Source organism: Pleurodeles waltl, chromosome 12, assembly GCF_031143425.1.
Source record: "Pleurodeles waltl isolate 20211129_DDA chromosome 12, aPleWal1.hap1.20221129, whole genome shotgun sequence".
NCBI classification, from domain to species: domain Eukaryota; kingdom Metazoa; phylum Chordata; class Amphibia; order Caudata; family Salamandridae; genus Pleurodeles; species Pleurodeles waltl.
The window spans coordinates 149,556,488-149,583,618 of NC_090451.1; the positions used below are offsets into that span (position 1 = coordinate 149,556,488).

The 27,131-nt window shown below is 47.1% G+C and overlaps 1 protein-coding gene across 2 annotated transcripts in view; it reads right to left on the bottom strand.

Moving 5' to 3' along the window:
• Positions 1 to 27,131, bottom strand: part of PELP1 (proline, glutamate and leucine rich protein 1) — a 244,783-nt gene that overhangs the window by 21,329 nt on the left and 196,323 nt on the right. For both annotated transcript variants that reach the window (XM_069216298.1, XM_069216299.1), the window contains one exon: positions 20,741 to 20,947. In XM_069216298.1, the coding sequence (XP_069072399.1) occupies positions 20,741 to 20,947 (207 nt within the window). The remainder of the gene's footprint in view (positions 1 to 20,740; positions 20,948 to 27,131) is intronic.

Below are 27,131 nucleotides of genomic sequence, written 5' to 3' on the forward strand. Positions count from 1 at the left end.
CATATTTTTTGTGTTAGGAGACACAACTGTGTCGAGTGTGTTCCCCCCTGTTTGTTTAAATAATACATTGTCGTCATGTTGTCTGTTTTGACAAGAATGTATTTGTGGGTTATTATTGGTTGGAATGCTTTCAACGCTAGAAATACTGCTAACAATTCTAGGTCATTTATATGAAACTTTCTTTGATGTACGTCCCATTGTCCTTGTATGCTGTGTTGATTGAGGTGTGCTCCCCACCCTGTCATGGAAGCATCTGTTGTTATTACGTGTTGTGGCACTGGGTCTTGGAAAGGCCGCCCTTTGTTTAAATTTGTACTGTTCCACCATAGAAGCGAGATGTATGTTTGGCGGTCTATCAACACCAGATCTAGAAGTTGACCATGTGCATGTGACCATTGTGATGCTAGGCACTGTAAGGGCCGCATGTGCAATCTTGCGTTTGGGACAATGGCTACGCATGAGGACATCATGCCTAGGAGTTTTAATACCATCTTTGCGTGTATCTTTTGTGTTGGATACATGGCTTGTATCACTTTGTGAAAATTTTGAACCCTTTGTGGACTTGGAGTGGCTATCCCTTTTGTTGTGTTGATTGTCGCTCCTAAGTATTGCTGTGTTTGACGAGGCAAAAGGTGTGACTTTGCATAGTTGATGGAGAAACCTAGTTTGTAAAGGGTTTGTATAACATAATCTGTGTGGTGTGAACACTTTGTTAGCGAGTTGGTTTTGATTAACCAATCGTCTAGGTACGGAAACACGTGTATTTGCTGCCTCCTGATATGTGCAGCTACTACTGCTAGACATTTTGTAAAGACTCTTGGTGCTGTTGTTATTCCGAATGGCAACACTTTGAATTGGTAATGTATTCCTTTGAATACGAACCTTAGGTATTTCCTGTGCGAGGGATGTATCGGTATATGGAAATACACGTCTCTTAGATCTAACGTTGTCATGTAGTCTTGCTGTTTCAGTAGTGGTATTACGTCTTGTAACGTGACCATGTGAAAGTGGTCTGATTTGATGTAGGTGTTTAGTGTTCTTAGATCTAATATTGGTCTCAGAGTTTTGTCCTTTTTTGGTATTAGAAAGTACAGTGAGTAAACTCCTGTGTTCTTTTGTGTTTTTGGTACTAATTCTATTGCGTCTTTTTGCAGTAATGCTTGAACTTCTAGTCCTAGAAGGTCTATATGCTGTTTTGACATATTGTGTGTTTTCGGTGGGACATTTGGAGGGAGTTGGAGAAATTCTATGCAATAACCATGTTGGATAATTGCTAAGACCCAAGTGTCAGTTGTTATTTCTTCCCATGATTTGTGGAACTGGCTTAGTCTTCCCCCCACTGGTGTTGTGTGAAGGGGTTGTGTGACCTGTGAGTCACTGTTTATTTGGAGGGGTTTTTGGACCTTGAAACTTTCCCCGGTTTCTTGGGAATTGGCCCCCTCTGTATTGGCCCCGAAAGCCACCCCTTTGATATTGTCCCTGTTAGGGAGGTGGTCTTGATTGTGAGGTGCTGGCTTCTGTGGCTTGACCTCGAAACCCTCCTCTGAAAGTAGTTTTGCGAAATGTGCCAAATGTGCCTCTGCCCTGCGGGGAATAGAGTGCGCCCATGGCTTTAGCTGTGTCAGTGTCCTTTTTTAATTTTTCAATTGCAGTGTCCACTTCTGGGCCAAACAATTGCTGTTCATTGAACGACATATTGAGCACTGCCTGTTGTATCTCCGGTTTGAAGCCGGATGTGCGCAACCATGCATGCCTCCTTATTGTTACAGCAGTATTTATTGTTCTTGCAGCTGTATCTGCTGCATCCATAGAAGAACGGATTTGGTTGTTGGATATATTCTGTCCCTCTTCAACCACTTGTTTTGCCCGTTTCTGGAATTCTTTGGGGAGGTGCTCGATGAGATGCTGCATCTCGTCCCAATGGGCTCTGTCATATCGCGCTAGGAGTGCTTGCGAGTTGGCGATGCGCCATTGATTTGCAGCTTGTGCTGCAATCCTTTTCCCCGCTGCATCAAACTTGCGGCTTTCCTTGTCAGGAGGTGGTGCGTCGCCTGATGTGTGCGAGTTGGCTCTTTTACGAGCTGCTCCTACGACAACTGAATCTGGTGTCAGTTGTTATGTAATAAAAGCAGGGTCTGTGGGCGGTGCCTTGTATTTCTTCTCCACCCTTGGAGTTATTGCTCTGCTTTTAACTGGCTCCTTAAAAATTTGTTTAGCGTGCCTTAGCATTCCCGGGAGCATAGGAAGGCTTTGATAATTGCTATGGGTGGAGGACAGGGTGTTAAAGAGGAAGTCATCCTCGATAGGCTCTGAATGTAGCGATACATTATGAAACTCTGCTGCCCTAGCTACCACTTGTGCATATGCCGTACTGTCCTCAGGTGGTGAGGGCTTAGTGGGGTACGACTCAGGGCTATTGTCCGATACTGGAGCGTCATAGAGATCCCATGCGTCCTGATCATCTTGGCTCATGGTGGTATGAGCTGGTGATTGTGGCGGAGTCTGTGCCGGCGATATATGAGTTGCCGGTGGTGGAGAGGGTGGTGGAGTTACCTTTTTTACCACTTTTGCTTGTGGTTTCTTGTCTTGTTGTTGGAAATCTAGTTTCCTTTTTCTTCTGATTGGGGGAAGAGTGCTGATCTTCCCTGTACCACTTGTATAAAGATCCGCTTTTGCGTGTGATCTACATCTGTTGTTTGTAATTCCTCCTCAAAATCTGTGTCTTTGTAGTTGGGAGGACAGTGATTGTTCCTCTGAAAAAAGGAACTGGCTTTCGGTTCGGTTGCTGGGCGTTTTGGCACCGAAACCGTGTCTTTTGTTGTTTTCGGCTCCGACGAGATCTTTCTCTTTTTCGGTGTCGTACCCTCTCGGTGTCGACCATCTTCGGTGCCGCTATCTCTATGCCGAGCAGCTTCGGTGCCGCTGTCTCTGTGCCGAGCAGCTTGGGTGCCGCTGTCTCTGTGCCGAGCAGCTTCGGTGCCGCTGTCTCTGTGTCGACCCTTTTGTGCGGCACTTTCTCGGTCCCGAGATTGCTGCGTGCCTGTGTCTCGACCTGAGTCGTATGATCTCGGCACCAGCTCGCCCTTTTTCGGTGCCGATGGACTGTCACCTACTTTATGGGTTGAGCCATGGCCTGTTGGCAGTGGCGTCCCCTGGGCTTTGTCTGTTTTTTCGTGTGTTCTTTCTTTCGACGTCTTACTCACGGTTGGTTGCTCGTCGACGTCGAATTCTTCGGAATCTGAATCGCGGATGGAGAAAGTTTCTTCTTCTTCTTCCTCATCGAACCCTTGTTGTCCTGTCGGCGTGGAAGCCATCTGCAACCTCCTGGCTCTTCGGTCCCTGAGCGTTTTTCTCGACCGAAACGCGCGACAGGCCTCACATGACTCTTCCTTGTGCTCGGGAGACAGGCACAAGTTACAGACCAAATGTTGGTCTGTATAAGGATATTTACTGTGGCATTTAGGACAGAATCGGAACGGGGTCCGTTCCATCAGTCTCGATGTTGCATGCAGTCGGGCTGACCAGGCCCCGACGGGGGATCGAAAATACCCCGAAGGGTTCCGGAGCTCTTTAAGGCTCGGTGTCGATTTGCCCTAACTATACCGATACCGAACGAAACAATACCGACAAATTTTCCGTTGATTCTGACTAACTTTCCGAACCGAAACACGGAGCGAAAAGGAACACGTCCGAACCCGATGGCGGAAAAAAAACAATCTAAGATGGAGTCGACGCCCATGCGCAATGGAACCGAAGTGGGAGGAGTCCCTCGGTCTCGTGACTCGAAAAGACTTCTTCGAAGAAAAACAACTTGTAACACTCCGACCCAACCCCAGACGGCGGACTATGCACAGCATGTGTATCTGCAGCTACACATGCCACCGAACACCTATTTACAACTGTACTTAGCTGCAACAAAGACCTTCTTGTTCTAGTAATAAGTAACACTTTATGGACCTCAGTACAACTTCAGCAGTCTTTGTTAAAGACCGCTGAAGCTGCGGGCACCAGTATATCGCCAGTGCTGGTGGTATATCTGGCTCCCTATTTTGACTTTTCCGCTGGCCCAGCGGAAAAGTCACATCAACATTTCAGCCGGCTCATAATAGAGCCAGCGGCAATGTCAATGTGCAGCGGGTCCAGTAGCACCCGTCACGCATTTCAGTGCCCGAAATTCTGGCAGTGAAATGCGCGATGGGGATGTGCCTGGGGGGCCCTTACCGCCAACCTTTCCATGGCGGTGTTTACCGCCATGGCCAGGCTAGCGGTCGGGGGTTCATAATCCCCAGGGCAACGGTGCTTGCACTACTGCCCTGGGGATTATGTCCGTCCGGTGGAAGCCTGGAGGTATGTTGGAGGGGTCAGCCACAGTCCTAATAGATGGCGGAACACCGCCAGCTTACCGTCGGCCACCAAGGTCGTAATGAGGCCCTATATATTTGCTATATAAAAACAATTGGCCTGGAGTTAGCCTTTCAGAGTGTGCCTCATTTCTTTACTGTGTGGGTGTACAACAAATGCCTTGCACTACCCTCTGATAAGCCTAACTGCTTGCCCACACTGCCACAAAAGAGAGCAATAGTATTATCTACTTTAGCCTCTGTTAAGCATCTGGAGAACCCCTGGACTCTATGCACACTATACCTCATTTGGGTATAGTATATACAGAGCCAGCTTCCTACAGGAATAACAGCCCGAAAGACATGCGGTGTTCACGAACCGTAATGTCAGGATGACGGACGGAAACATTCTCCAAAATTTAGCCAGCCTCTCAGATTTCATATCCAGGGGAGCGGTAGGAAAAGCGCTAGGGGAAGTGAGGCTTGGACCAGCTCTCAAGGGTAGGTTGTTGCGTGAAAAAGGCGGGGTTCCCAGGTGGGGGCCGTTGGTGGTAGGCAATCATGCTGTTCACAGGAGCCCTTATGCTGGGTTTGAACCAGGTACCCAAAAGGACATCCAAGAGGGCATCATTGAACGGGAGCAGGTGTTCGGATATGGAAGCTCCGGTTGCAACACCACTGTTAAGAAATTAGCCTTGACTGCCAAGGAGGGTAGCTAAAGGTCTAGGACTTCAGGTGCCCGCGTAGGAAGCTCCCTCTTCCTTAACCATGATAGGGGGAGAAAGCATCTGGAGAAAGTATCTGGATAGGAGTCCAGTCAGCTGGCTTCACCCAAATCATCATGCCAGTCAATTTCTTCCTCACAGAGCTGGTATTCTAAAGGGTCCAGCGACCCCTGCCAGTCTTCTGAGGCCTAGCCCAAGGGAATAGGGCTCAGGGTCTGATCTAGGAGGCAAGGCTCCTTCCGGTGTCGTCAATGCCGGAAGGAGCCGGGTCGGAGTTGGGATGACAATCGGGATGGCAGTGGAAGCATGAGTTCTGCATCAGAACCGATAATTCGAGATGGTATGACCAGCGTCAGTCCAGAGCCAGGACTTGATTCTCAGGGGCCCAGTGAAGCAGAAGCCAAAGCTGCCAGAGTGGAATCAGATGGGGCCCCCCCAACCATGTGGGGCATGAAGGCGCACTGACTAGGTCAGAATCCCCCAAAATGTGGTGCTATTTCAGGTGGGCAAGGGTCACTTCATCTCCCCGAAAGTCTGGGAGATGTGGAGCCGGCCTGGGAGCAGGTCCTGAGGAATGAGGCCTAGAATGCCAACGCTCCCTTGCTGGGTCGACTGACAGACTAGGAGAAGTCTGACGGGTCAGACTTCTTGCTCTTCTTGTGCCTTCGACTTACTTGTTTGTCCCGAAGACTTTGGAGTGGAAAGACAATGAATTTATCTCCTCAACCGTTCCCGGGACGTCCCCTGGACCGGGACCTCAAACTGCACAAAGTCACATGCTGAGCCACCATAAACTTTAGGAGCTACTTCTTCAGAGCCTTCAGATCCATGGGCTGTTATCTGAGCACGACTGAGTTGTGCTCCAAACACCACTGACAGATGAGGTGGGGATCCGTCACTGACATCGGCCGGTGACAAGAACCGCATGGATAAAAACCAGTCTTTCATGGCGACATCCTTGACACACCAGGAGGTAAACTTCAAAAGTGGTCGACAAAAAGTCAAAAAAGTCCAGTCAAAAAATGACTGAAGCATAGCTCGTCTCTCAGATCAGCGTTGGATGCGCAGAAAGAAAAAAACTGATGTCAGCTTGCAGGGATGGCGACTGTATAGGTAACGCAATGTCATTTCCAGCACAGATTATGCCGACAATGGACAGAGAGCTGATCGACGCCACCTGCACAGGAGTAATGCTCACTAAAAATCTTCCAGAATTCTATGCCAGGATTAAGCTGATTATTATGCATGTTCTTTCTCCTTTATTTTAAATCAGCAGCTGTTTGAAGCGTTTCACATTGAAGTACGTTTCGGATGAATCTATTAAATATTAGTATAAAAAAAAAAATAAGACAGACAATCAGGGGTCCTCTCCAACAGGAAACTGTTCAGCAGTTGGTAAAGTGCTTTTTCATTCAAAAGGTATTTCGGGCACATTGTTCCTGTGAAAATGTACCCACCCAATTATCTGTGATCTGTATCCGACATTCAACAGGCAAGAGACTGTATATTTTTGAGAGAGCATAATGTGCAGGAAAGGAAGGTAGTGTGCGTTATCAGCAAGCCTACAAACTGTTTTTTTCCACCTCATTTGCTGTAAACTGCAACTTCAAAATGTCTGCATGCTGGCACGCTGAATGAACAATACACTCACCTTCAGTAACACTAATTATAGTGGTTACTCTAACAGCAGATTCCTCACCTTTACAATATCCCCTGGCACCAGAGCGGATGCAGAACATTTTTCAGCTGAGCCCCTGCGCACAAGTATGTTGCATTGTAGGGCCAATTTGCTACAGTGTGCAGATCTCTAAATTGGGACCTTTTTAGATGGAAAAGAGTCCATTCCATGGAACGGGGAAGCTGGAAGAGTAGTGGGGAATCAAGGCTAGGTAATGAGTATCCACCAGAAAGAGTTACTGGAGGTAACACCTTTAGAGTAGATACCACAGCAGTACTCACCGCCCAGATTACTGTCCACCCAATGGTCTACGGTACTATCAATATGACTGTGGAAAATTCTTTTGGGGTCAAAACAATGGAGTCTCTCTTCCTCTTTCGAGGAATGCGGTGGGGCAAAGAATGTCAGAAGTGATATAAACTGTCCGACATGAAAGGGAGTCACAACTTTCAGTAGAAAGGCTGCTCTAGTCCTCAGCACCAGTATGTCTGGAAAGGTGGTGATGTAGGACGACTGGACTGAAAGCTTTAAGCGCACTCACATGACAAACTGAAGTTATCATGATGAGAAAGTCATGATGACGTAGAACACAGCTGTGAAACAGCTCAAAAGGAGTAAACGTAAAGAAAGTAAGGACCATATAAAGGGCCCACTAGGGAATCACAAAAGAGTTTAGGGAGGAAAAGCGGACCAAGTTTTTGGCAAATTGTATCACAACATTTGAACTGTTGGTCTGTTAAACGCGAAATGGCCAAAAGGGCCAACAGATAACCTTTAACCATGCCCATTTGCAAGTTGCTGCAGAGTCAAAGACAAAACAAACAGCAAGACATCAGACATTTAGGCCCACAATGGGTCTGTACTGTAGGTGCCACACCACAAATTTGCTCCAGAGCCCAGTGTACACAGACTTCGTTGATGGAAGCCTGGGTGCAAGAACGATATCCACTTCTTTGGGACAGTGACCGAATGTAGCCAACTGCTGATGCTTAATCTCCATGGATGGAGGTGTTGATTGTGCAGACTGAGGTGCAAGGCCCTGCCTGGCTGCGGGTACATAAAATCTTCCTGAAAAAGCAGCTTCATTGGAGGATAAATGCCTATCCTCAGGAGTTCTTGGGGGTGGCAAAGAGGTTAAGCCAGGGTTTTCCACATTGCTGGAAGATGCCCAGCACTATTTCTAGGAGTATCTGCCATTTGTGACCTGCTGTGCATTACCTGCAGAGCCTGCTCAGTCCTGGCATTTAAAGATCCCACCAGGTGGGGCACAATCAGGGAAATGCCATGAGGATTCAGCTAGTTCCAGAGTCACAAGGTCTCCTGGCACAGAGCCCCAGACCGCACCCACCTTGCTGCAATACCACATGGTAACCTGAACAACCAACCCTCTTGATAGACAGTAGTAACGTTTTCAATGGCACGTGAATTACCTGCAGCTTTAGCAAGCTGATGTGGAGATGGGTTGCTGTGGCAATCCGAGTCCTCTGAACGGATCTCCACAACCCTGCGGTGTGTTTGCCACCACTGTCATCCCTTGGGGGGTTAGGGAGAGGGGTCTGCTAATGGTCCAATTACTGCTGAGCAGCCACTACTGTGGATCCTTTGCTATCTCATTCAAAACATTGATGGAATTTGACAGGTTCACTTGGTGCTGGGCCCAATGAGCATTCAGATCTCACTGCAGAGCTCGCAGGGTCGAAATGTAGAAGGCCAATAGGTCAAGATGCGTCAGAGCCTCCCTCACTAAGAGACAAAAAAAAAAAAAATATCTGAATCATTACTTGACTATGCTGGACTCCCTGATCTAGAGCGAAGGCCTTAAAATGTACTGTATCCTGGATGGCTCAAGTAAGAGAGAGTCTCTGAAGGCATAAAGTGTACCTTAAGCATGTGGATTGAGAATTGCAGTAATGTAAAGAGTTTGTTTGTCTGAAAGTGGTCCATGACTGTGGTGAGCCTACCTTTAACCTCCAGTCATTGAGGTAGGGGAAACACTGGTGTCTCTAACACCCAAAAGTATACTGCAACCACTACCATCAACTTTGTGAGCAACAGAGGGTACTGATGAGGTCAAGTGGGAGCACAAAAAAACTGCAAATACTTGTGCTCCCCTTTGACACGCAGATCCTACATGTGGGTCTGCAAGACGGGACCATGGGAATAGGCGTCCAGCATGTCCAATGCTACCAAACAGTCACCGGGATCCAGGGCAAACAGAACTTGGGCCAGCATGACCATATTGGATTTGTCCATCCTCTGGAAGAAATTGAGACATGGAAGATCCAAAACAGGGCAAAAGCTTCCGTCCTTTTTTGGCAGTATGATATAACAAGAATAATGCCCAGTTTCCAATCTCTAAGGCTAAGACTCTCCCTGTCGCTCCTTATTCAAAAAGAGCCTGAACTTCGCAGCAAAATGGACAAATGGTCCTCCGAAGGTTGCTCTGGTGTGGGTGTTAGATACAGCAGCATGGAAAGGAATGGCAAGGGGTAGCCCTGTTGGACTATCAGAGGTTATGACTTGCCACCTGTTGAGAAAATGATGGATTCAGCTTCCCACTAAACCTTGGCAGGACCAAAATAATCAAAATGAGGTGGTGTGTAGTGGGGAAAAATATATAACTAATTATTGGAACAGTAAACAAAGAAATTATGCACCGAAAATGACCTGTATTGCTTAGACAAACAAACTTGTGTGTCATTTATTGGTATCACACCATGACCCACACCTCAATATCGTGGCATCTAACAGGCAATTATTCATTTAAAATTGCGACATATAACACAAATATCACTGCACAAAACAAAGAACATGACTAGATGGTTATACTGTCAATAGAAAATAACAAAAACACAGACGGATTCTCAACTTCCAATAAATTACAAACAATGTGGCTGTCAGTCCAATTTTAAAAGAACAGTCCATGAAGGAAGTAGTCACACAGCAACTCGCAAACAAGAAGCTGGCACTGCAAGTGGGCATCAACTACATGTCAGATTGTTTTCCGCCCAGCAGGTGAGAGTAGTAAACAGCTGTGTGTGAACACTAAATAATGCACATATGCACTCCACAAAAAAGGATAATGACTTAAGGAGAAAAGAGAGTTGTGATCAGATTTACACACGTCTGGGGAGGAGGGCGGGCCCATCTGAATCGACGGCGCAACACTCTAGGAACAGATGCTTACAGGGTAACATTTCTATTCGTAGCATGTGCGGTTGTAGATACACATGCTCAGCACAGATTAATAAGCAGTGGCTCGCATGTGGATGATGCAGATGTTTGAATAAAGTTTTTAGACATTTTGGCTAGAACATTCACACAGTAGTGTGGTAAATTTATGATGGGCTGACAATGTAGCCACCTTCCATATGTCAGCAAGGGGATTATCCCTAAGAAAGCCATGATAGAAGCCTTCTTTCAGGTAGAGTGAGCCCTAGGAGTAACAGGGAGGGCTCACTAGACTTTGAGGTAGAAAGTCTGAATATACTTAACTATCCATATTGCAATCCCTGCTTTGGAAATAGGCTGGCACTTGTGAGGTTTAAAAAAAAGCCATTAACAACTGATCAGCCTTACAAAAAAGTTGTTTATGTAGTACAGGAGAGTGTGCTTATATCCAGGGTATGGAGCGCTATCTCCCCTAAAGAGTCTGACTGGGGGAAGAAGTCAGGGAGCTCTATAGTCCAGTTAAGGTGAAATAGGGAAACCACTTCAGAAAGGAACTTGGGGTTGGTCCTGAGCACTATCCTGTCCTTGTGAATCTGTATGAATGGTTCTTTCAGACTGAGGGCTTGCAGCTGACTAATGCAGTGTTAAGAAGTTATCGCCACCAAGGCTATTTTTCAGGTGAGGTACTGGAGCAGGCAACTGAAGGGTTCGAATGAGGGACCAATGAACCTAATAAGCTTTGAGGTTCCATACTGGCAATGGGGGAAACCCTAGAAAAAATGCATTTTCAGGCATCCATTAACACCTTGATCAAACAGAAGCAAAAGGGAGAGGAATGCTCACTGTTTTGCATCTATTCCGCTATAGCTGCTAAGTGGAGGCACACTGAAGTATAGGTTAGACCTGCATTATGGAGGTGCAGCAGGTAAGTGATGATAACTTGGACTGCAAGTCTTAGAGGTTCCAGCTTTTGTCAGTGCAGTAGTGGACAAATCCTTTCCACTTTGTGTCATTGCATGCTTAAATGGTATGACTAAGGGACTCATACAGGTATCAAATGGCTAGCCTGAGTTGCTTGCAATCTGGGGCATTATCTGGCCTTTCTTCCTGGTGAGAGGTTCCTAGCTGTTGGGAGCGCCTCTTGCTGGGGTTAATCTACATCTCTAGTAAGGCTGAATACCCGGGCTGCCCGGCCCAGGTGATTTGAGGGGTGGGGGGTAGAATAAGGGTTAGAGATACCTGCAGAATCTTCAACACCACCAGGGGAAGCAGAAGGTGAGGCAAAAAAGCAAAGGCAAATATCCCTGACCAGTTGATCCATTGTGCATTGCCCATTAATCAAGGGTGTGGATATCTGAGGGCGATGGCCGGGTATTGTACGTTCTCAGCATGGTAAACTAGGAATGTTCCGGCATTTAAAGTACTGGTGCAGGACATGCAGGTGGAGTTCGGGTTCCCATTTGTGGAGTTGTCGAAGTGCCCTGCTTAAAATCTACGGTAGGTTGTTGTCCACCCCTTGAAGGTACTCTGCCATCAAGTGTAGGACCTAATGTCAGATTGTCTGAGCCATCAGGTTGAGAGAAAAAGATTGAGTGTCACCCACACCCCTGCTTCTGAAAGTAGTACACAGCTTTCATATTTTCTGTCCTGATCAGAATTACTTTGCCCCCAAATAAGCGTTAGGAAGGCTTTACGGGCAAGACAAACCACCGGAAGCTCAAGGTAACTGATGAAGGGGCTCTGCTGTTGTGGAGTCTACACAGCCTGCACTCTGTTGTGGTTGAGGTGAGCACCCCACCTGGCTTTTGATGTATAAGCAGAAATGGTGACACGCGGGAAGATGCAGAGGAAAAGCCTGCCCTGCATTAAACTGTTACTGTTCGACCAGTGCAGAGTGTAATGGGTGCTTGCCATTACTAACACTTGATCTTCCATCTGATCCATGTTGATGTTTGTGAGGCTCTGTTGCAACAGGTGCATGTGTAGCTGGCCACTGAGTACTACAGCAATAGAGGAGGCCATCATGCCCAAGAGGCGCATTACAATTCTCACTGTGACGTGATGTGGCTGACAGAGAGGTACAAGCTGGTCAAAGGCTGCCCCCCTTTTAGGGCCTGAATAGGCTTTGCCCGTGACCGAATTTAGAATCGGCCCCAGGAAAAGTTGGAATTAAAGAGGGACGAAGGTAGGACTTTGCCATGTTTTAGAAGAACCCAAGTCTGTGAAGCGTGATGGTTGCCAGTTTGTACTGTAAGCACTGCTGGTTGCTTGCACTCTTGATCGGCCAATTGTCACAATAGGGTAACACAAGGATGCCCCCTCTCCTTGAGAGTGGCCACACTGCCACACCTTTAGGGAAGACCCTTGGCGGCAGTGGTGACGCTGAAGGAAGGACACTGAACTGATGGTGTTGGCAACTTACCACAAAAGGTAGGCAGCATTTGTGGGCAGGATGGATGGGAAGTAGAAAAAGGCGTCCTTGAGGTTTAATGCCATCATGTAGTGGCCTTGCAGGAATAGAGGTATGACATTTTGCAGCGTCACCATGTGAAAAGGTTCAGACACAACATATCTGTTGAAAGGCATGAGGTCCAGAACGGGCCTGAGCGAGATATCCTTTTTGGGGATAAGGAAATATATTGAGTAGATCCCAGTGCCCTATTGGTGGGTGACCACTGGCTTGATGGCACCCTTTTGAAGAAGCACTTGCACCTCTTGCTCTAACAGGTATAGATGTTCCTTGCTGATAAGGTGATTGCAGGGCCAGGGGGGGAGGGGGGGTGGGGGGGGGGTGAGGGAATGTTGGACAGGCATGTGAGAAGTTCTAGGCATTAGCAATGTTCAACTCTGCCCTATACCCACTTGTCTGATATGAATTCCTGTCAGCGGGTAAGGAAATCTTGGACCCTTCCCCAGGTACGTGTTGTGTGGTCAGACAGAAGGGAGGTAGGATCTCGGTTTGGCAGTGGAGGATGCTTTACCAGAGCCCCCCTGGAGTACCCCTTTGGAGGCTGCTAGTCTCTAAAGGGACATTCCACTATTTCAGTCTTCACCTGGCTCCTTTTAATACTTTTAATGTTTGACCTACATCACTATTGCTGATATTTTAGTCTATCTGTTTGATCGGGGATACAGACGCTTACTCTTAGGCTGACATTTCAGTTGTGCTGCATGTAGTGCACAGTATGCACTCTAGTTTTTTAGGTGGATTTTACTTCTGCTCCTGTCCCATATTTTATTTAAGCGTGGCAGTGCCATGAACGCACCACTGGCCCGCTGAAGGTGCACCATAGGAAAGCCTGTCTGCGCCCAATCGGGACCCAGGGTCCAGGAACCATGGCTCTTCTACCCCAACAAGGATGATGTACTCCCCCACTCAACTGCAAACCTTTTGCCCTGGGAATCGAGAGGTCTGTTTCTAGTCTATTAATCCTATATCAGGTATTTCTGATTTATGAAGATGGTTACAATATGGCAGCCACGTCTGTTGATCCTAAACCTCAATCTCTACAGCTCCCATTCTGATGCCTCTAGTAACAGCCGCAAGGTCACAACTATGTTGTCATTCAGATTAACTACGTATCTTTTTTTATTTTTTATAATAAAAACTTTCGTTCCCTGGTGAAGCACCAACATATTCAACTTTCTAACAGGTAAATTGCCAGATGCTGTTTTTATAACAGAAACCTGGCTCAATGACACTTCCATACCAGACCTTATTGTTGCATTACCTATTGATTATTGCATAGTACAGTAGGGCCAATCAGACTGGAAATGGGGTGGGGGTGCCATCATCTTTAGGGCACAGTTCCAATGTACAATCGACAAGCTGCCTCTTTCAGATTGTGCGGCCATCGTCTTCTCTCCTGGCCTAACTAAAAACGTAACCATTTCTAGAGCACTAATATATTGTTCCACAGGTCCATCTGGTTGCTGGGGCTCCTTGCTGTCAAACGCCTTTTCCTCACTCCTTAAATGTTCTTACTTCACCATTTTAGGTGATTGTAACATCCATTTTGATGATACTAGGTTCGCCTCTGCGTTGGTGAATGACTGTAAGGCCCTGAATATCTATCTTTTTAACAATTTCTGCACCTGTGCAGCAGGTCATCTACTCAATTCTCTTTTTTCCGAATCTTAGCAATATGCTTGATCGGACCATTGGTGTGGTCCGATCATCATGCTATACCTTTCTTCATTGCTACAGATTTCTGAGGGAAGTGGTTTTTACCACCTGCCCTGTACTGCTTCCTCTGGAAGGAGACCCATGGAGTGAATGTCTGGAGGACAACCATACCCTTGGCCCTTCAGTACATTTTTCAGTTCCTCCAGCATTTGGTCAACCTGCGGACCAAAGAGGTGTTCAAAATCAATGGGCAGGCTGAGAAAATGCTGTTGTGTCTGTAGTTTAAAAATAGAAACACAAATCCAGATGTGGCATTTTATTAGAATGCTGGTATTGATCCGATGGTGTCAGAAGGATCTACTACGCAGCAATGCCTCCACCACCTCAACATCACCACTGCAACATCCAATGGATACAAGATGATTCACTGAACCCGCACCAACAAACATGGAGGCAGCATCGCCATCATCCACAGAGAAACAGTCCATTGCACCACCACCTAACACAACACTAAACATATCAAAAACCACCTAAAATTCCAACTCCAAACCAACTGAAGAACTACCATCAGGGTACCCTTGCACACAGACCCCCCCCAGGCCAACGCCTTGGCTTCTGCAACGCCACTCCAGAATGCATCACCCCACTCGCCATCGACTACAAACATTAAGTCTTTCCTTGATGAACTGAACAACCCCAAAGACACTGAACACCGCCCTTTTTCTGGAATGAATGAGCAATATCTAACTCACCCAACTGGTCACTGACCCCACACAGCACAGGACACACGCTTAACCCAATCTTCACTGCCAGCGACAGAGTCAAGTACAGCCATGCCATCAAACTCACCTAACCAACCACCATCCACTTTACAATCAAAGAAGCACCATATATCACCACCAAAACCACAGGATGCTCCCACCGCAGGTGGAATAAAGTGACAGAAACCCAATGGACGGATGCCCTCTACACCACCCACCCCGAACCCCCAACCAACCTCAAACAGGCTGTTGAGAAACTCTACACCTGGTTCAACAAATGTGCCAATAGAGCCGCCACTATCAAACACTCCAAGTCCATTAGTTCCACCAAACAAGCAAGCTGATACACACCAGGACCACAAAACGCAACTGCAACATCTAAAGAGACAATGGCACATATATTACAAACTAGGCTCTGCAAATTCCAATACAAAGATCAAGATGCATCTAAGGGCGGAACCTCTCTGGTTCTTCAGTTCAAGAAGATGACTAAGTTATTGGGGAAATTTGTCAAAGACCCTAATAAGGGCATAGATAGGGTCCTGAAAGGCCTGCCAGGACAAGCCGGGTCCCTTTACAAAGAAACCAGGCATGGCTTAAGAGGAGAAAGAATCAGGCAGTCTGATTTCAACAGAGAACTTACTTATCAGGTAGGGATCAACAAGCTAACATCTTTAAGAGAAACATTAATTACATCCAGTCAGCACACAGGAGACGGTCTCCTTATTAAGGTAGGCCCCAAGCAAATCAGAGGCAGGACCCAAAGAATGCGTGAAGTTTCGTAGTACCTTTACTTTGTTTGATAAAGCACAGGCTTCTGTCTAGTAGGTGCTTGACCCTATACGTTTTGATGGTCCAATCAACAAAAGGATTAATACCAGGTTGGCCGCTTCACAAACATGCAACGCCATGAGAATATGAAAACTGATTAGTGGCAAGAGAAAAAGTGATTTAGGGTCTCTTCCTGTCTTGTAGAACAGGTCGGTGGTGCAGCCTGCAATGTTCCTTAAGGAGAATCACCAATGCCCCTTGTGAAGTTCCTTCAGGTGATCAATGTATGCCTCTGGTGGATTTTCCAGTATTGATCATTTTTATTGGAAGAATGGTAAGAAATAACAGGGAGCGCCCAAGAAGCACACAGTGTGTTCAGTGTTCAGACAATTTTACGGTTCTCCAAGAAAATCAAATTAAACCCAATCAATTTCCTTTTCAGAGCAGAAGTGTGCCATCATAAATCAGAAGTTTTCTGAGTTAGAAATAAAAGAGGTGCTTTTAAGAGCAATCCTACAGGCAAGAAGGCTCCTTAAGCCAACAGGTAATGGAACTGAACGTTCCACCTCAAAACAGAACATGCCTCCAAGACACCCCTCAACACATAATCGAGGGCACTGAACTGCTGGTACTGAGCATTTTCCAAGGGAGAATAAGTCTACCTGAGGAGTGACCCACTGGGTGAAATGCCCTAGACTACCTCTGGACGAAATCAGCACTACTGATCGGCAAGATAATACTGGCTCAGACTGGCAGCTCTGACATTCAGAGGCCCTGCTAGGTGATTGGTCTCCACGTTTCCAGCCAAAGGAGACAAGATCCTACTCCCCATTGTTTGCTGACATACCACATTGCACTCGTATTGTCCGTCAAGAGGTGGGCAGACTGACCAGCGATGGAGGGGAGAAAGGCTTTGCGAACCAGATAAATAGCCTGCAGTTACAGCAGGTTGATATGAAGGAACCACTGCTCCAGAGACCAGATATCTCTGATCTCCAAATCAGCTCCCCAAATTAAGGTGGAGGCATCCACCAATACTAGTCATGATCGGAGGGGGACTAAAGGCCACCTTGCATGTCAGGTTCCCCTCTTTCCCACACCAAGGCACTTCTGCTGATGCACTGGGGGGAAATCACAATCAAGTCCATCAAGTCTCACCCAGACTGGAACCACTGCCTGTGAAGGAACCATTGCAGGGTCCTCATGTGCCAGCATGCAAGTGTGACTAGGAGGATACAGGAGGCCCAGAGACCTATGAATCTCAGGACGTTCAGGACAGGGGCGCCGATTGGTGTCAGTTTAAGGGGCATTTGCGGTGGGTCCACTGGACCCGAAGGTGCACCAGATGGCACCAAGACTTTTGCGAAAACAGTGTACATTGCATTGAGAAAGGCTGCCGGCTCCACTCCTGGCCCCAGAACGTGGGAAGAGTTATGGCCAGAGCAGGGACAAGTAAGAAGCAGGGCTGCATGGAGGATCCCTGTAAGTATGTATACCCATTCTGGTTCTGAGGATGAAGTTCCTGTTGGAGATAGAGAACAACAGGGAAAGTTATCCCTGCAATGTTTCTCCTTCTTTCTCCTGTGCTTTCTCCTCTCCTTGCCAGAGGATGATGATGGAGAGTGGTAAAGGTGTCAGGAACATGTTCAAAGTCAACAGTCGTCCTTTGCTTGTGGCACAGAAAGCTTGGCTTCCTGCTCCTTGATGGCCTTGGGATGCACGCTGAAGAACAAAAATCAGGATTTAAGGTCGTGGTCAGACCCCAAACACCACAGAAACTGGTTTGGGGGCATCTTTCTCTCAAACTCTCTACCCGGTTTTAAACCCAGACCAGGGGTGGGGTCAGCTGGATCACATGAAAAACTGGTAGTGGATGTGCACATTTTGGTGCCACAGTTTTTCTTACATAGGACGCCATTCGTCTGAGATGGGGCCACACGTGGGAGGTGTCTAAAAGAGGAAGCCGGTACAGAACAGGTACTAGACAGGGGTAGGTTAAGGTGCTGTATTTGCCAACATCTCTGGATTATGCTTCATAATTTGGCTTGGATAAGTCTATTGAGGACGTTGGTGTATTTTTGGTCATTCTGCCTGGACAGACAGTTATCGGTTAAAGCAGAAAATCTCTTCAGGAAAGAGAATTTGGTGGTGGATTAGCATTCCATAGTATGCAGGAGTGAAGCAACTGGAACTGGGCTGGAATTTGTTCTGTTCTCTGATGGACAGATGGAGACTGTCAGCCAGATGTCTTTCTCCATACTCAAACACTGATTCTAAAATATTTCAGCTCCACTAGTTTCACAAATAATGATACAATGAAAAATAAAATTGAAAGAACAAATAATCCTACTCAGCGCAGAGAAAAGTAAACCCACCAACAATCACATACTGGTTAACAGTAAATTAAAAAAACAAAAACCCAAAGCCCAGCCAGGCTGTGGTTCCCAATAATCAAACACAGATACAGAGTAACCTCCACTCTAGTACATTTCCTGCAAACAGAAAGCCCCACACAGGACCTCTGAAGCACTGCATCTTTGCACCTTATTAACAGAAGATTCGTGCCAAAAGTGGGTTGGCAGTGAGTCGTTATGGGCAGTGTACTGCTTGGGTGAACACAAATCAGTAGTGGGAGTAGGGTAGCTCTGTGGTAGACAGTCAGTGGAGATAAGGGTATTATGACCCTGAAGGTAGACAGTAACAGGTACTTCTGAGATACTCCTAATCCCAGCTTAGATTCTTTTGCTATTTGAACTGCCCACAAAATAAACCTCTGTAGGACTGCAGAGTAAATGAATCCTGAAATGGCTGACAGCTTTGTGTCAAGTGTGAAAGTACATGCACAGTTTCGGCTGCCTTTCCAAAGTAACTAGTATTTCCTGATTTATTCTCAACTGACCATATGATCAGCTGGCCACACTAGTATGCTGCTCGGCAGGGGCAATCCCTCTGTTATGGGCTGTAGATGGTTTCATTGTACTATGCACAACTGCTGTAATTTGTCAATGAGTAGGTGTAGGAAAGTGCCTCTTTGGACAAGAGTTCTAAACAGGTCACTAGTGCCAGATCTCTTTCCCCCAAACCACACAGTTGTTTTGCCCAATTGGCAAACCTTTAGCTACCACCCTAGTAAATGGTTTCCCTGGTACCTAGGACATGGGGTACTTAAAGGAAGGCCAATGGAGGCTCCAGCACGAACGGTGCCGCGCCAAATAGTGCACAATTAGGCCAATAGGGTTAGGTCTATGCACAGTTCCCAAAGGAAGTGGCCATAAGAAGAGTGTAGTCACCCTAAAGGTGAGTAGCCCATTGGCTACCACCTGGCACTGACTGTAATGCCCTTAAATTCAGTATTTAGGTGGCACCCTTGAACCTTAGAATTAGATTCCTGTCAGCCTCAGAAGAGCTGGACACCACAGAAGACACACCAGCAGAGTAGATTGAAAACACCAACTGACTTGGCTCCAGCCCTACCAGCCTGTCTGCAGCCCTCGAAGAACCTGCACCCAAAAGACAACTTGTCCTGCATCTCAGCGACCTCCAAAATGCTGGGAGGACTGCCTGCCTTCGATTAAGACCAATAACTCCTGTGGACAGCGCACCTGTCCAAAAGAAACCAATTTCAAAGAAGAAGTCAGCCTGGGAAACCCGCCTCTGGATCCACCTCTGCACCCGATGTCCCCGGCCCTAGTCCAAGTGGCCCCCTGGTCCTGTGAAGGTTTCCCAGTGCTTCTGAACAAGAGTCTACCATGCTGGACTCCACAGTGATGGCTGCAGCCTCAATCATTCTGACCGTGACATGCCGGATAAGCTGTTTCCGATGCCAAAAGATGCCCCTGGGCCTTGGGGAGCTGGACCATTGGTGCCCCAACAACCCCTGGCACCTCTACTTACCTGGGCAGCTGTGGGTTGTCCTCACCCAGCCTCTTGGCCAGAGCCTGCAGCCGGTTTCTGAAAGTGATGATCTCCATTAAATCACATTGGGTGCCCAACGCTGTGCTGGCACTCTGCACCCGGCTGCCCCTGTGCTGATGAGTGTAAATTTGGTGCCGACTTGTGCCCCGCCTGTACTTACCTAAACTCCAGGAGATCGACCTCTGGCCCTGCTTTACTCACCTGTGAGCAGCACTTCATCGGTTACCCCGTCTCCACTGGTTAACATTGGTTGCCTGACGTTGTGTTGGAACTCTGCACCTGGCTGCCACTATGCTGCCAAGGGTGTAAGGTTGGTGCTGCCTTGTGGCTCCCCTGGTGCTTACCGCCACCCCAGGAGACCAACCTCTGACACCACTTTTACTTACCTGTGAGCAGTGCATCTTCATTCATCCCAGTCTCCATTGGAGAACATTGACCTCCAAATCTGACCTCTGCATCAGGCCGTCACTGTACCGCTGTGGGTGCCCTCTTGGTACCGATTTGAACCTTGCCTGGCGTTTACCTAAAAACATGAAGACTTGGTTTGTAAGTTGGGTATTTACCTGCAAAACTGCATTCTTGTTTTCCTCCCATAGGTTAATATTGAAGACTCAAAGTTTCACTAAGTGTCGATTTTTGAAAACTGAAAAGTATTTTTTAATTTAAAAACTGCTTACCGTATAACGACGTTGTTTGGTTCAAAGCAATTGTTATTTTTTTCTAAATTGGTCCCAGACTTATTCTTTGAGTGTGTGTCTCATTTACTGCCTCTTAAATGCTTAACACGACTCCTTGATAGGCCTAACTGCTCGCCCACACTACCTCAAATAGAGCATTAGACCTATCTATTTCAGCCTCTGCAAGCCTTTGGGAATCCACTGGAATCTCTGCACAGTGTACTTCGTTTTAGTGAACTATATAGAGAGCAAGCTTCCTACAGCAGGAGCAAAACTGATTGAAGTTGTTCCTTGTTCTTTTGGAAATTCTCAAGCACCAATTTTCAAATTGCTCCAAGGCATGCTGTGTGAACAGTGTTTCAATGTCTGGACAAAGATGCAACTCTTCCTGATGAAGGTCCACATTAAGCCATTTTGTCTTATCTGTTCAGGAACAGACGCCCAACATATATTTTGCCATGAAGAATCCTGAGGCAGCAGTGGTTTGGAACACTAGACCAGTGCACCCTTTCAGGTGAGAAGTGCAAGCCTGTAGAAAGAAATTAGTGAAGGCTAGGGAGATAATCATGGTCTTACCTCTGTATTCTTCTCAGCCTGGCCAAGGCTAAAAAGGCGGACCGCACAGTGAAGAGGGGGTGGTAAACGTGGGTTGGGCGCCAGCAGAAGACAGAGCAGAAGTCGATACAGTTCCTTTCGACATTCAGCAGAAGAATATGGGCTGCTCATCGGTCCCATGCTCTGCTGCAGGTGAATCAGCAACGGCACAACCATCTCATGGAGTTTCTGACATAAAGGAAGACACCCATGAGAGACCAGCACAAACAGTTGTGATTACACCAACAAGTTTGACAAGTGGTGAACAATCACAAAAAGTCACCCAGTCACACAATGATTTAGTGAATATATCCTCGTAACATTTAGTAACCTCATCCCTTACCAATCAGGCTGGTGTCCTTTTTTAATGGCAACGCAAATCAACACAAACAATAAGAAAAACGGGTTCATCTTGTGGTAACACCTACTGCAATGTTCCCACTCACTGCATCATTACACTTTCACTTAAGCCCCAGCCCATCTGAAATCTGCTTTGTTATTTGACCACCTCTCAAGAAAGAGGCCAGTATTTCAGCATATCCCCAAATCATCCCCACAACTTCATCGCCCTTTTGTTATCTCCATTTATTATGGTCAGTATGGTTAGGACACAGGCTTTTTTTTTTTATCATATCCCTAGTCTCTCCCATGTCTTCTGACCAGCCTGCATGCATTTTTCCTCCTTCGAGCCCTATATGATCACTGTTTCACTTGTTCCTCTTATTGCCTCACACCAATACCTGCCATTCAAAATCCTAGTTTCTCTCATGCTTTAAAGATTTTGACCCAGTGTGGGCCCGCTTCTACACTTATTTTCTTAAACTAAACAGGCACTAGGTTCAACTTTAGCATGTGATGCCTTTATTTGGTGTAGGAAAGTAAGATCGTTTTAACACAGTTACCCCCACTTCTAGTCTGGTGTCAGTGCATTCTGACTGTAGCACACTGGGATCCTGCTAACCAGGATCCCAGTGTCAGTGTTCACTCGCCTAAATTTATTTGGTAAACAACTTTTACACCCCACAATTGGCATACTGGTTTACTTCTGTATATCCCTGGTGTATAGTACTTGGGTACCAGGACATTGGTACACCAAGGGTCCTCCATGGGCTGCAGCATGTATTAGGCCACCCATGGGAGCACAGCAAACTGGAACTACAGGCCTGCTATTGCAGCCCGTGTGAAATGGTACATGCTCCCTTCATCCCAGATATACGGTTCTCTTTATATCGTGGTCACTGCCCTCTGACCCTGTAAGTCACCCCTAAGGCAGGCTCTTCAGCCCAAGGGCAAAGTGCATGGTTCTATGTGTGAGGGTGCCCTGCATGAGCAGCTGCACCCCGGCAAACCCCCAGATCCCATTTTCTGGGTTTTGCAAATGCGGGGAAGCCATCTTATGGCACGTAGTGGACACTGGTCAACACGAGATGTCTAACTACATAATGGCTTCACCGAACTTAGTCATGTTTGGTATCAAACATACTGGAATCATGCAACTACACCGATTCCAGTTTTAGTTGTATTACACACTGTACTGTGGGGGCTTCCCTAGAGGATCCTCCCATATTTGCTTGTGCAGCCTTGCAGGGTCTGTGTGCAAGCCAGTGCTTCCGTCGACCCCAGACACTGCTCTGCCCTCCTGCTGCTGAGCCTAACTCAGGCAGAACAAAGCATTTTCTGTAGAGAAAAGGTGTTACCACCTCTCCTTTAGAAATAGGTGTCTCTGGGCTCAGGTGGGTGGCGAGGGTGTGAGGGGCAGTTTGTGAGGGGGGTGGAGGTGGGGTTAGTATGGGGTTGCTCCTGAGTGTCACCAGACTGCTTTGAAAGGCACATTTGGTGCCCTCCTTGCACTAACCGGTTCACTCCAGTGCAGGAGCCTGCTGCTTCCGCTCTGGTGCCAAACCACACAAAGGACCTCTCCTCCCCTAGGGGGTGTCAAAGATCTGCTAGGTGACCACTTGAATCTGCTTTCCCTGGAAATAAGATGAGCAGATGTCTGTGGGAACATCTGACACGTCAGCCTACCAGATTAGCGTCCCCGAACCCCTCCCCACCCGATAGGTGGGTCACTGCAGAAGCTGTCCAATCCCCTTCCTGGATCACTTAAGGGCTACCCTGAGGATGGGACCCTTGATTCACCTGCAAGAGCAAGATCAATTTGCAAGTCTCTTCTGCTAGAGTCTTCTGCAACCTGGACACTGGAACAGGAACCAAGACAAGATTGCAAGTGGTAGGATGGCACCTATTGCAATCATGGCCGCGCATCCTCCAGAGTCACAAGGACTCTGTATGCACTTAGGACAGCAAGAAGGAATCTCCCTTTGGGTGAAGGAGTCACTCCCCTGCATTTGCAGGCACTTCAACATCGACAATCTATTTGTGGATCCTGCTGTCCCACTGAATCTTCATGCTCTGCAGCTCTCCAGAAGTATGACTTGCCTTCTTTGCAACTGAAAAGCCTGTGGTCCCCTGTAGCTGCTCGGCAGGAAAACCTGTGCACTGAATCTGCTTGCCATTGCCAAGGCTTGTTGGCTCTTCAGTCCGAAGACCTCCTAGCTCTAAGAAGCTCCAACCTCCAGCATCACACATCCTCCCTACAACCTCTGTGACGTGGGCATCCATCTTTGTGGTGCTGCTGAAGCTCTCTTACTCCTTCTGCATGCTGCCAGAGGATCCTGCTGCAGTCTCCAACGATTTGTGCTTACTCTCCTGCTTGCTGAGGGCTGGCCCCCAACTTACTTACAAATGTTGAGTTCTTTGGATCTTGGTGGTCCCCAAATCCTGCAACACTTCATGCAATGTTTTCTTGCATTTGCCAAGGTTTGTTGGTAGTCCTGCTGACCACTGACCCCTCTGCAATCCGAAGACTGGCATGAGACAGCTCGTGGCCGACTTCTGAGATCTGCCTGCATCACCTGGACACCACAGCTGCATTTCAACAACCATCCCTAAGGAAAGCATCTCCAAGCAGGGTGGTCAATGCCCTCCTAGACCCCTGGGCATCTCCGGGTGGTCTGGACTCTGTCCCCTCTTTCCTTAGGTCCTCTTCATCCGGTATTCACGCCTGGGTTCCTCCGACCTGGCCCATAGGTCACGACAGCAGCTGGACTACCGACATATCTATGGACTTCAACAGGTGGTTCAGACACATCACCCCTATGCACCCGGGCTCCCTGGTGTAGGTACTCCACTTCTCTGGGTAACCACAGGTGGGGCACTCTTGAACTTACCTTGTCCCAAAGGGTTTCCTCAGGGTATTATGGGAAAGGTCTTAGAACATGAAGACTCTAACGTGACTTCCCCATGTTATCGTGTGGACACTGACCCAGGATTACAACTCTACACACAGTCACGCCTGGGGAAGCCTAGCTACTTACCCTTGGTGTTTTAGTGCTTGCCCACTCCTAAGGGTCCTTGGGTGGTAGTCATGGTTGGTAGTGACTTTCACATTCCATTATATTTTAGTATATGGTTTAGGCCACCCCATAGGGGCCCATGTTATTTTGCCTTTATTTATCGGTTTCTAAGTGTATTATTGTGTGTGTATATCTCCTGTCAGGAGAAATACTAACGTTAGTTTAGTGCCTGTGTTTTAATAAATAAGACATAATATTTCTAACACTGGTGTGGTTCTTTCTTGTATGTAAATTACTGACTGTTCTTTGTGGTATTTGCAATAGCTTTACACCTTCCTGGGTAAGCCTTAGCTGATCTCTACATCTGCCCTTCGAGATCTCTGGTTATCTGGAACCACTTTCACTCTCACTAAGGGTTGCCTGGACCCAGTATAGGGTGCCTCACCTATAGGTGTACACTATATATTGAACCAGCCTCCTGCATTTTACCTACAGGGGAAATCAGCGGCTATAGGCGGTATTTGAAAAAGGTTCTGTCATTTACCAATGGCATCTCAAAGCTGATGTACTTATAGTAACTGCTTGAGAAGTCTCAGTGAAATGACAGGCTACATAAATTCCACATTTATAGTGTCCTAAAATCACTATCCCCCCTCTGTCTGCTGGTTTGATCGCAATGTTGTGATTCTCTGACAAACTCTCAATCGCTCTGGACTTTAGATAGTGATTTTATACGCTGACAAATATCATCTGGAGATAACGAAACAACTTAATAACCAATCTCCTTACAGACCCATTAGAGAAAATCCAACCAAGAAGTTAAGCAGTAAAATTCTTGCACTCACTGAAGAAGCCATGAGAGAGGGGTCGATGAAAGGGAAAAAAAGCGGACCGTGGGGGCGTGTGACGGAGGAAAGGCCAAGGGACCGAGCCGTAGCCCAGGAATCCTTGAACCTCTCCAAGGCCGAGTCCGCTTTGTCTCCGAACAGACGTCGCGTATGAGAATTGGGTCGACGTCGATAGTGGGCACTACTGACGTCGGGAGCATCGATAATCGACCCAGCACCGGGGAAGGTCTCGATTATGGGACCAGCGTCAGTGCGGATCCGCACACGGATCCGGAGGTGACCTTGGTGGCTGGGGCCGAATCCACCAGCATGGAAACCGAAGGCCCCTCAGCCAACCCCCTTGGACCCGAAGGCACTGTATCAGGGTCGGCACACCCAAAAATGAGGCGCATGGCCTCGTAAAACTAAGTTGGGCGTGGGTCGCTCCGGCAAACTCAGGGAAGCGCAGAGTCGACACAGACGCAGGCTCCGAGGACAGAGGCCTAGTGCGTGGACGCTCGTCCCGCGTCGCGTCGGCTGAACGACAGGGTGAAGTCGGAGAGCGATGGGACTTCTTCGACTTCTTCTTCTTCTTACCTTGACCCGAGGACTTCGAAGAAGATCTGATCTCAAGACCTTCCTCTCGATCGAGACCCGGACCTACGCGGAGTCGAGTGCCAGGCCGCCATCAGCTTTAGGGACCGCTCCCTCAAAGCCTTCGGATGCATTGTCCGACACTCGGAGCACGACTTCAGGTCGTGGTCGCGCTCGAGGCACCACAGGCAAACACGATGAGGATCCGTCACCGACATCATCAGATGACGGTACTCGCACAGCTTGAACACAGTCTTCAGGGACATCCTCAACGCACCAAGTGTCGCACCAAAAAAAGTTTGACAAAACGGTTGAATTCAGCCAAAAAATAGCCTAGGGTAACTCTCTCCGGATCAGCGCATGGCGCAGAAAGAAAAGATCTGACGTCACTGCGCGAGGGCGGCGTCCATGTACTACTCCCGACGTCATCACGGTGACCATGGCACCTACGGAGTCGACCAATGCCTCCTACGAACGCGCAAGGGCATTGCTCGAAGAAAAATCTCCAGATCCAGTCTGACGCCTGGGGGAAATTCTAAGGTCAGGAATATGCAACTAGAAGTCTCTATCAGATAAGGAAGCCAGGACAGAGCTGAAAAAGACTAACTTGAGAGAGATGTTAAGTTTACCTCCACTGACAGGACACTATAAATGTGGAAATTTGTATTCTATTTCACTGAGAATTCTCACGCAATTACTATTAATGGCAAAGTACATCACCAAAAAGATTTTTCCAACGGTAATACAAAAGACACCAGTTATTGTATACAATGACCTTGTGGTTTAGCTTACATAGGACTGACCACACGGACAGTAAAGCATGTATACTTCAACACCTGTCAAGGATCCGATGTGGTGTAAGTGGCGCACTATTGGTTGAACATTACACAATAGTCAAACATACCAAAAATGAGATTCAATGGTCAGTTATATGCACCGTCTTAAAAAAAAAAAGACCACTAGCGATGCATGTCACCAAATCCTGAATAGGTTGGAAACAAAAATGACTGAGAAATTTGGCACAGCCATTAATGGATTAAATGGAGCAGATGAAATATGGGGCCTTATTAGTGAGGGCCATCTTTACAGCAAAGTCCACAGTAGCAAGAGTGGTTGATGTTCGTTACCATTATGGCCAATGTCTTTTTTTCCACAAGGTAATAGTATTACATAGAAAATTATTTTTATAGGTCTGTATCTACGCATATCTAGAAAGCCTAGTGCTGGAATTGGAATAATATGCTTGTGTAAATGATGCATAATGTCAGTTTCTTTTGTACACTAACCTGAAGCATACACACTGCCATTTTCTGAAAATGTCTTATGGTGGAATATGTTGCTGTTTTGTATTTGGCTTTACGCAGAGTTTTCTTTTTCGTTACTCTGCCGACGATCAATAGATCTCACTTTAGGAGAATGATACTCGGAGGGTTTGTTTTAAACTGGAACACTCCCTTCATTGCTCCTTTCCTTTAAGACAATTACTAGCCCAATTATGCCTGTAGCCGGTTGGCATCTACTTGGCAATAATTTCACATCAACCTACGGATGGCACATGTAAAACTATATACTCCAAGATGGCCGCTGTGTTTTTAG